We start from the raw sequence: 9,995 nt of genomic DNA on the forward strand, positions 1-9,995 counted from the left end.
CCCCCCCCCCCCGGTCTTACCCTCTTGTGTACTTCTCCATTGTTGCTCTTATACCAATTTAAATTCCATATTTATTTGTGATTCTTTGATCAGTGTCTGCTTCCCCCACTTAACTGTAAAACTCCATGAAAGCTAGGACTGGGTATCTTTTGTTGGCTGTTGTGTCCCCAGAGCCGAGCACGGTGCCAGGCAAATTATATATAATACGTGTTAAACTAATTTGGGATGGGGTAGAGTAAAAGGAGGTTCTCCTTTTTCCAGAATGGGAAAAATCCAAACAATTCAGAATAATAAAAAGACTCGAGAGAAAGGTTGAAGATGGACTAGAAACAGCAAATAATCAAAGAGATAAAGGGTTGAGAGTCCTTGGTGGGAAGCAGAGCCCCTGGGAAAGGGCTAGTCTACGGTAGGGACAACACTCACGGTAGCAGGAATCATGTCCAAAACCCCTCAAGGTCAACTATATCTCCTAATTACTTACAATCTGTCCCTGCCGGAGGCTTAATTCAAATCCTTATCACGCGCACGGATTGTTTCAAAAGTGTTCCTGCTAGCCGGTCGCTCTCAACCTCCGCAGCCTCATCTCCTGTCTCCGTCCCGGTTTCTTTCACTTCCTGGAACGCCGTGAGCTCTCCACCCTCCCTGGCAGCTTGCCCCTTCCCAAATATCCTTCCTTCCCCTACACTCCCCGGTCTTTGCATAACTCCTACGCGTGCTTTAAGCTTAGCTCAGGCAGCGCCACATCCTCTGGGGATCCCCACCCCGGGGCCGAATCAATGAAGACAGGGTAACGCGAAGGCCCACGTTCCAATTGCGTTGTACGCAGAGAAAAAATTACCTCCTGCGCGATCTCCAGCGCCCAGCTCCCAGACGAACTCCAGGGGGCGTGGCTCCGGCCAATCCGGGCGGTGAACCGGCCCACGCCAGCCAATAGGCTCCTAGCGCGCGCCAGGCTGGCTCCACCGCGCCAGACCCGGGAGGTCTGAACGGAAGTCCGACCAGTCGGCGACTCCGGGGGCGAAGCTCCGCCCCGTCCCCGACTGCAGGAGCCGAGTGAGGAGACGAAGAGGAAGTCCCGCGTGCACACTGACTAGACAAGCGAGGGACCTCGGTGTCATGGCCGCCGACGGTGGCGATGGCGCAGCCTCAGCTCCAGCCGTCTCTGACGGTGAGTGGCTTCCCAGGGGCCGCTTTAAAAGTCTGTGCGCTCCGGTGGGGGGAGGGTCTCGGGCTCCTAGTTCTAAGAAACCGATCTCAAGTTTCAGAGGACTAGCGCCTTCTTTCTGAGCCAGCCACGAGGAGACTACAAGTCCCGGTGTGCACCGCGGTTCCGCCTGCAAAAGCCTAGAGTCTTGGGCGCAGGGCATGTGGGGGCATGTCGGGAGATGTAGTCTGGAGCTCATGGCTCTGTTAAGTTGGGGAGGTTGGGAGTTGTGGTCCACAGGAAGTGGGACGGATTGGGGCGTTATTTATCAGGCTCTGGGACAAACTGGCTACTGCCGCCGCTTGTGGCCATGAACGGTAGCCTTTGGGATATTAAAGGGGCCGAAATCATCAAGCCTTGCAAACTATTTCCTGCAGGATGTGAGGAAAAGGAACCTCACAGATCATCTAGTCCTACCTTCCTCTTTTACAGGTTTTGATACTGAGGGGGAAGAAATTTTCCCAGAGTCTCACATAAGCCACTGGAAGACCCAGGCTTTCTCTCCCCAAATTCAGGACACTGTTCACTCCAAGGCCTGTGTATAGAGCATATGTGATACGCTTGAGGAGAAAGCTGCCATTTCTTGCCTTGAGGGAAACTGCCCCTGCCCCTGCCCCCAGCCATGGCCTAGCTTGGTATCTTTTCTCTTAGGCCCTTGCCTGAGCATTAACATCCATCACCCTCCTTATCCCCAGGTGGTGCCAGCCAAAGCACAAAATCTGGGGAGGAGCTAGTAGTCCAGGTTCCCGTGGTGGATGTGCAAAGTGACAACTTCAAGGAGATGTGGCCATCCCTCCTGCTGGCCATAAAGACGGCTAGCTTTGTGGCTGTGGACACGGTGAGAGTTGGGAGTTGGGAGAGCAGGTGGTTGTGAAAGGGCTGATACTGTGGACCTAACAACTCTCCCTTTACTGCGCCATAGGAACTGAGTGGGCTTGGGGACAGGAAGAGTTTGCTGAACCAGTAAGTATAAGCCCTGATCTCTTTAGTCCTAGCCTTGGCAGGAGGGGCAGACCTCAACCCTGTAGTGGAGGTCACAGTCCTGGGTGGTTTGGGTCTTTCATGAAGCTAACTCCCAGCCACCAGCCACAGCCACCCCCAAACCCAACCCCAAGGTGCATCGAGGAACGTTACAAGGCCGTGTGTCATGCTGCCAGGACCCGTTCTATCCTCTCCCTGGGCCTCGCCTGCTTCAAGCAGCAGCCAGACAAGGTATGGGCTGATCTCACCTGCAACCCAGGTCTGTGGCTGGGGGGAGGAGGGTTGAGATCCTGGGGAACATCAGCTATGAGGTTTTTTTCTCCCAAGGCTGGATGTAGCAGAATCTCTTCCTCTCCCAGGGTGAACACTCATACCTGGCCCAGGTGTTCAATCTGACCCTGCTGTGCATGGAAGAGTATGTCATAGAACCAAAGTCTGTGCAGTTCCTGGTACAGCATGGCTTCAACTTCAACCAGCAGTACGCCCAGGGTATCCCCTACCACAAGGGCAATGACAAGGTAGGCCTCCAGCCTAGAGACTGCCCCTTCTATGACTTCATTTCTTACTACTCTAGGCTGGGTGATCTGCTTCTTAGGGAGTATGGGGAATCACTAGTGACAGAGCTGGGGAAACAAGACTGTTACACTGGTGAATAGCATTGAATTAGGTGAAAGCAAGGGAGAGCTTTCCAGGTGAGGGACCCTGGGATAAGTGTCCTGCAAGGTTCCCTAGGGGACTCTGTCCTTCCTGATGACCCCTTTCTTTCCACCCAGGGTGATGAGAGCCAGAGCCAGTCAGTGAGGACACTATTCCTGGAGCTAATCCGGGCCCGCCGGCCCCTGGTACTACACAATGGTCTCATAGACTTGGTGTTCCTGTACCAGAACTTCTATGCACACCTGCCTGAGAGCTTGGGAACCTTTACTGCTGACCTATGTGAAATGTTCCCAGCTGGCATTTATGACACCAAATATGCTGCTGAATTTCACGCCCGCTTCGTGGCCTCCTACCTAGAATATGCCTTCCGGAAATGGTGAGGAACTGGTTGAGAGAATGGGATGGGGCCTGGTATAAGCTTGACTATTTCATTCACTTAAGATATTTAGTGAGCACCTATCATGTGCCAGGCACTGTTTTAGGTGCTGAGGGTTCAGCATTGAACAAAACAGATAGAAACCCCTACTCTCATGGAGCTTATATGCTAGTGGACCAATACCCTCTTGCGATGTTACAGTGTTCAGCAGTGAACAAAACAGATAGAAACCCCTACTCTCATGGAGCTTATATGCTAGTGGACCAATACCCTCTTGCGATGTTACAGTGAGCGGGAAAATGGGAAGCAGCGGGCAGCTGGCAGCCCACACCTCACCCTGGAGTTCTGCAGCTATCCTTCTAGCATGAGGGCCCATATTGACTACCGCTGCTGCATGCCCCCTGCAACCTACCGTATTCATTCCACCAGCATCTGTGACAACTTCTCGGTGAGAGCACCTGCCCATTTCCTGGGGGAGGGACGTTTGATGCCTGGAACCCCTCTCTAAGCTTTTTTCCTACCTCTAGGCCTATGGCTGGTGCCCCCTGGGACCACAGTGTCCTCGGTCCCATGATATTGACCTTATCATTGACACTGATGAAGCTGTGGTGGAGGATAAGAGGCGACGGCGACGACGTAGAGAGAAACGGCGGAGGTTTTTGTTGGGCCTGCCTGAGAAACAGACTTCTGGGGAAACTGAGGATGGTCCTCCCACCAAGCAGGTCTGTAGGGTTGGCCTCAAGCCTGAGGAAATTGAGCAGGAGGTGGCTGAGGATGAGACTGGGAACCAACCTGGCTCTGAGCAAGGTCACAAAAATGACTTGGAGATGGAGCAGAGAGCAGCAAGGCCTGACACAGCTGACATGGTCAGCTCAGAAGCTCCAGAGAGTCAAGTCAATCCTAACCCAGTGCCTGGGGATGGATTGCATCGGGCTGGTTTCGATGCCTTTATGACAGGTTACGTGATGGCCTATGTGGGAGTGGGCCAAGGACCCCAGCCCTGTAACTCTGAACCATGGCTACCTGAATGCCACAACAAGGTATACTTGAGTGGCAAAGCTGTCCCCCTCACAGTGGCTAAGAGCCAGTTCTCCCATTCTTCCAAAGCCCACAACCAGAAGATGAAGCTGGCTTGGGGCAGCAGCTGACCCAACTTCTACCCAGCACTCAGGGCCCAGGAAGAGAAGCTGAGGGTGGGACAGAGGGGTCTGGATCCCTCTAGCCTGTGAGTGTCCTACTCCCAACTACTAGGGGACGGGGACAGGGTCCTGGCAGAGATACTGCTGCATCACTCCTGGACCTTTGCCTTTATTCCAGAGGATGAGGAACAAGGATACAAGTAAGAAGGCTGACCAGCACCTGTGACACAGACTTTATTCATTTTTAAATCTCAAAGTGTCCTGGGAAGGTTTCAAAAAAAAAAAAATCAACAGAAACAAGATATGAAAATATTTGACCAGCTTCATCTTTGGTTATTTCTTATTGCGGCTCTATAAGGACAGACTCTTCCCATAGCTCTGGCTGTAGCAGAAAGGGAAGAAATCAGTCCACGTATAAACCATTTAACCAACTGGGTGTATCACGTGTTGACAAATACATAGAGCAGGCCCTAGGGCCTACAAAACCAGCCCCACTCCCAACACAAAGTTGAAAGTTTTATAGGGCAGAACATTAAGACTCCTTCATAAATATGAAAATAGATTAATCAACTGGAAAAGATCTTTGAATAGGTTAGCTGAGAGCCATGACCACCACTCTGCCTTGCCCTCCCCTTGCATAGAAATGTAGTGACGTGGTCTGACTGTGCAGTAAGTGCAAACAGCAATTATTCAAGTGTCTTAAACATTCTGGCAAGAAGCACCCCAGTCTTCAGGTCTGAGAAATAGCCATGCCCTTTATGGTCTCCTGGTCAGCTCCAGGTTCCATCCATTTTAGCTTATATGCCCCAGGAAAGGAAAGGAGACAGACCCGGGATAGGAGAAGAACCTGGGGTAATAGCTGCCTGCCAGTGCACACTAGAACTAGGAGTCCTCTGGTCCTGTCTGGGGAATTCTGGGTGGGGGCCAGAGCTCCTTGCTGAATTTCAGAGGCTTGGTATTAGCTGTTTTCCCTAACTAGGAAGGCGTCTCACTGCTGCCTCACCTCATACATAGCCATTGGGCACTGGGAACCCCAAAGTTGAGCCTGGCTTGGCTTAGCCTGCCTGTTCTCTGGGCCCCAGGGAAGAGTCAAGGCTCTGCAGCAAGGGGGCCCTGTGGCTTCAGCTGAAGGTCCATCCCCAAGGTGAGGTGGGGATTAACGTCCCTTACCCATCCAGCTCTCCCTGGGTTTTCAGGCCTATGCTTGAGACAGAAAAGGGGACTGGAGCCAAGTCTCTTGGACTTTCTTCTACCTCCATCTCCTCAGGGGCACCTGCAAGGCATGGACTGGCCCCCTGAGACCTGGGCCCAAAACCGTTTTCTTCCTGGGGACTGGAGCAGTCCATGGCTTCATGGGCTGGAGCAGCTGGTAGGGCAGATGCTCGGAATGGTGGGATCTCCCTTACTCTGTACTTGTGACTACTGAGGCGTGGTAGGGGCCCATCAGATAGTGATTCTTCTCGGCCCACAAACGGACAAGCCTCTTGATGCAAGAACTCTGGTGAACTAGGCAAAGAACGCCACCGGCGAACAGGTGGGGCGAGGGGCTCCTGCCAATCAGCCATGGGCATAGTTCCAGGCCCTGGTGCATCCAGGTCAAATACCAAGGAGATGACAGACTTGCTGGGCAGGTCAAAGAACTTGACCTTGCCACCTTTGAGGTCCTGGCGAGCACTGAAAGGGTTGATTTTGGGGGCTCGGGCAGCATCACCTCGTTGCGGCTGGTAGTAGGGATCCAAGACATTCACTGTACGTGGGGGCTTACTGGAGAAGATGTCTGACTGGCTTCGAGACAGCCAGATAGTACGTCTTGGGCGTGGGGACTTGGGAGGGATCTTGTCATCCAGTAAGCTCAGTCGCTTCACCCCAGGTCCTTTCTCCAAGAGTCCTGAAGAATATTGAGTCAAGTCAGGGTTACTCTCACTAGTCATAAAAAATAGAAGCAGCACTTCATACCACAAAGTGTCACCACTCAGGAAAGCAAAGTAGGTTCTGTTGTCCCCATTGCACCAATGAGAAAACAGACTCGGAAGGGAGGCAATATGCCAGCCCACAGCTCCAGGACTTTTTCAGTCATCCCCTGCTCCTTTGCCTTTCTTCTGGACATGGGATCCTGTAATCACAGCCCTAGAGGGAAATCCCCCTCCCCCCACCATCCTAATATCCTCCCTTGGGGTCAGGTTGGACAGTCCGGTCTAATCTCTTACCTTTGGCTGTGGACTGCAGGTTCCTGTCCCTCTCCAGCTCTTCCTCCTCTAGGCGGCTCAGAATTTCCTCCAAGGTCTTCCCAATCTCCACAAAGGATGGGCGCAGTTTGGGGTCCATCTGTAGTCATCCACACCAGCCATTAGCCCTGCCCTCCCATCTTCCATCCCAAGAATGGCATTTGAGTCTGTCTGGCATCTTTTAAGATTCAGATGTGCATCTAAGATCTTTTCTGAAGGCCCCGGACCACAAGAGTGAGTCCCAAAATTAAGGTCAGGGAAGATGCTATTGTCTAATACCCTCCCCTATCTCAGCAGCCTTTCTGTATATGTCTTATCCCCTTGTTTGGCAGAGAACCCTCCAAAAGGGTATGTTCACATTGATTGGTTCTATTCTTTGTTGAGTTCTGCAGCTAACATGTTTCTGGAAGCTACCTGGACAAGGCCCAGCTACCCCCTTAGGCATAACAGGTAGGTCCAACCCCAGAGCTATATAAAATAAAGGCTAACAAGAGCTATTCTCACGGGTCTTGGACCAGCTGGACACACAGTCCAACTAAAACCTGACCGGAGCTCCATCAATATCTAAGGCAAGGGGTGGTAGATCTACACTACAAGCTGAGGACAGGATAATACAAAGCAATTTTCCTTTCCTTGGTCCAAGGCTCTGGACCAGAGTCTGGCAGGCCTAAAGGAAGGAATGTGGGCACTGTCACTCATCAGTGAAAAACAGGTCCCTGTGAGGCTAATTAGCAGCCTCTCCCTAAAGTTCTAACCAGGTGAACAGGGTTCAGCCATCCCCAACCAAAGCCAGGAGGAAAAAGATACTCACATTACAACAGTTGAAGGTGAGCTGCAGAAAGTCTGGGGGACAGTCTCCCACCATGTGCTGGAAAGCATCATAGTCCAGCCCGAAATTCTGTGGACGGGTATGGTGGGGAAGGACCAGGGGACATTGGTAGCCAGGTCATTAATCCCTCCACCCATCCTGGCCTGCTCAGGAGAGTCTGGGAACTGCCCCAGAGAAGTAACCACAGACTAAGTTCCAGCAACTCCACCCAAGAAAAAAACAATTCCATGGCCTCAAAAGCAGCCCCATCCCAGTGGCACTGATCCCCATCCTGGAGCTCACCTCTGTTCGGGGAAGATAGTCTGGATCAGCCTGTATGCGCGCGATGATTTCACAGAGGATGATACCATAAGAGAACACGTCCGCCTGGTGGGAAGTGAGATCTCAGTTTCCCTCTCAATGGGGTGAGAGGTGGGGTTTCTGTCCCTCATGTCCACTAGCCCAGGCCTGGGCCCTACTGTCCATATTTCATTCAATTCATTCACTAGGCAGCTGACAGGTACCAGCCCTGTTTCTGGCACAAAGGATGTAGATCCTCACCCCATACATGAAGTGTGACTCAGGACACTTTCTGCTAAGAATGGATTCTACAGAAAACCAGACCTTGGGGTCCCCAGACTCACCTTTTCATTGTAGGGCTCATCTCGGAGAACCTCAGGTGCCATCCAGAAGGGTGAGCCCACCACAGACAGCTTCTCACTCCCCATGCTGTGGGGTGAGATTACATGGAAAATGAGCTTGCCACTGGCAGGTGCAATGAGATATCTGACCACTGGGAATTCCTCTCCCCCAAGGATGGGCACACACTAGAAATGACTGAATTTAGGGAGCTGAGGTTGGGCTGTGACCAAGTCCTGGCCGCTGAGGAGGAAGCTGGAGTCTTCCCTTTGCCTCAGTCCCTTCTGTGACCCCAGCACCCATTAAGGCTACCCACCTGACATCAGGGATCTTCTCAGCCAGGCCAAAGTCACCTACCACTGCAGAGTAACCATTCTCATCCCTCTTTATCAGGCAGTTCTAGGGTTCCCAAAAAAGAAGACAATGTGGCTCAGAAGTGGGACCAGCCAGCCATAGACTTTACCACCACCCCTCCCTGCCACAGGGCACCTTGTCCTCTGCTCCTTGGTGAAACCACACTCTTGGGATGACCCCTGTGGTCAGACTTGGGGGCTCTGATAGCCATGTGAGATGAGTTAGGCCTGGATCTTTGGTGGCTGCCCTAGGATTATATCATGCTCCAAACAAATATTTATCTTACTTTCTATGTGCTAGGCATGGTTCTAAGTGTCAAAGATACCTCAATGAACAGAAACCCTTGTCCTCTTGGAACTTACAATCTAGTGGAGGAAGACAGGCTATCATCAGGCCCCTGGCCTCCCTTCATCCTTCCCTCAGAACATAGAGACCCAAGGCCAGGCCTGATCTTGCCAAGTAATGTAAGCACAGGACAAGTGCCCAAGCCTACACCAACTTTCACCGCCCACAAGATCACAACCAACCTCTTCTCTGGCGTTAAAATTCCATGATCTCTGGGACTTCCCTGGTGGCGCAGTGGTTAAGAATCTGCCTGCCAATGCAGGGGACACAGGTTCAATCCCTGGTCCAGGAAGATCCCAAATGCCGTGGAGCAACTAAGCCTGTGAGCCGCAACTACTGAGCCCATGTGCTGCAACTACTGAAGCCCATGCACCTAGAGCCCGTGCTCCGCAACAAGAGAAGCCACCGCAATGAAAAGCCCTTGCACAGCAACGAAGAGTAGCCCCTGCTCGCTGCAACTAGAGAAAGCCCATGCAGAGCAACGAAGACCCAATGCAGCCAAAGAAAAAAATTCCATGATCTGGCTCTAACCAACCAGCTACCAACCTCCTCATGCCTTGGTGCCCCTATGTACACATCTTCATCCAAACTTGTAACAGACAAGCTTGATTTGGGAAGCCTGAACAGCCCCTTCAAACCTTTGCCTTTGCTTATACCGTTCCCTTCCATTTGGAATGTTCTTCCAATTCTTTTCACTTCAGAAAATTGTGTGTGTTTTAAGACAAGCTTACTTTTCCAGTCCTGACCTCTCCAGCTCTCACCTTCATCTCTCTCTCATCTCAACTCCTTTAAGCCCTCTGTGTCACTCCCTCTTACAGACTATCAGAGGCCATCAGCTCCTCAGGAGCAAGTTCAGGTTTGGGCCTTCCTTCCTCACAGTATTCAATTCATGAGAGAGGCTCAGGACAAGCTCATTGAACAAATGCTGCTGTCTCCAGAGAAAGGATGACCCAAGTGACTTGAAAATAAGCGCAAAGCAGCAACAAACTCTCCCCAAATAGCTGCGTTCAAATGGCCCTACACCACTCTGGCTCAGGAGGCAACTCACTCTGCCCACCTTCCTCCAGAGGCAGCAGGGATCAGGGATTCTTGGCTCCCAGGGACATTTCTGGGGCCAGCAAGGCCCTGTATCACCAAACCAGCCCTCCCTCTTCCTTGCCTTGGCATCCAGTTGCCAAGGCATTGCCACGTCACCTGCTTACTCCACATCAGGTACAAATTAGTTCCTTACTCTGGCTTTGATGTGATCACACTATTCTCTCTTTCC

General features: G+C 51.9%; 3 protein-coding genes across 6 annotated transcripts in view; 1 reads left to right on the top strand and 2 right to left on the bottom strand.

Annotated features, from left to right (window-relative positions):
- The window catches only part of MUTYH (mutY DNA glycosylase), a 7,878-nt gene extending 6,905 nt beyond the window's left edge, over positions 1-973 (bottom strand). Inside the window, 1 exon segment of the mRNA XM_007450363.1 lies at positions 839-973. The gene's annotated coding sequence lies outside the window, so the exon portion shown is untranslated.
- TOE1 (target of EGR1, exonuclease) lies at positions 927-4,674 on the top strand. 2 transcript variants are annotated; one of them, XM_007450361.1, is made up of 8 exons: positions 1,023-1,168; positions 1,900-2,042; positions 2,127-2,167; positions 2,320-2,416; positions 2,545-2,703; positions 2,959-3,218; positions 3,507-3,666; positions 3,746-4,674. In XM_007450361.1, the coding sequence occupies exons 1-8, from the start codon at positions 1,117-1,119 to the stop codon at positions 4,364-4,366; spliced, it is 1,533 nt and encodes a 510-aa protein (XP_007450423.1). In that variant the 5' UTR covers positions 1,023-1,116; the 3' UTR covers positions 4,367-4,674. The 2 variants fall into 2 exon arrangements, with proteins under 2 accessions (XP_007450424.1, XP_007450423.1); XM_007450362.1 differs by lacking the exons at positions 1,900-2,042; positions 2,320-2,416 and having other exon boundaries at positions 927-1,168; positions 3,746-4,390.
- The window catches only part of TESK2 (testis associated actin remodelling kinase 2), a 133,285-nt gene continuing 127,864 nt past the window's right edge, over positions 4,575-9,995 (bottom strand). The window contains exons 6-11 of one of the 3 annotated variants that reach the window (XM_007450358.1): positions 8,346-8,428; positions 8,035-8,119; positions 7,694-7,777; positions 7,394-7,480; positions 6,565-6,682; positions 4,575-6,245 (exon numbers count right to left, since the gene is read on the bottom strand). In XM_007450358.1, coding sequence (XP_007450420.1) covers positions 5,524-6,245; positions 6,565-6,682; positions 7,394-7,480; positions 7,694-7,777; positions 8,035-8,119; positions 8,346-8,428 — 1,179 coding nt within the window. In that variant the 3' untranslated portion in view covers positions 4,575-5,523. The remainder of the gene's footprint in view (positions 6,246-6,564; positions 6,683-7,393; positions 7,481-7,693; positions 7,778-8,034; positions 8,120-8,345; positions 8,429-9,995) is intronic. The other 2 variants (XM_007450360.1, XM_007450359.1) reach the window with 2 other exon arrangements.

This window comes from Lipotes vexillifer, unplaced genomic scaffold, assembly GCF_000442215.2.
Source record: "Lipotes vexillifer unplaced genomic scaffold, Lipotes_vexillifer_v1.1 scaffold961, whole genome shotgun sequence".
Lineage (NCBI taxonomy): Eukaryota > Metazoa > Chordata > Mammalia > Artiodactyla > Lipotidae > Lipotes > Lipotes vexillifer.

Coding starts and splice junctions, on each gene's coding strand:
- TOE1 (XM_007450361.1), top strand. CDS start 1,117: ATGGCCGCCGACGGTGGCGATGGCGCAGCCTCAGCTCCAGCCGTCTCT. Junction 2,704..2,958: donor ACCACAAGGGCAATGACAAG/GTAGGCCTCCAG, acceptor CTTTCCACCCAG/GGTGATGAGAGCCAGAGCCA. Junction 3,667..3,745: donor GCATCTGTGACAACTTCTCG/GTGAGAGCACCT, acceptor TCCTACCTCTAG/GCCTATGGCTGGTGCCCCCT.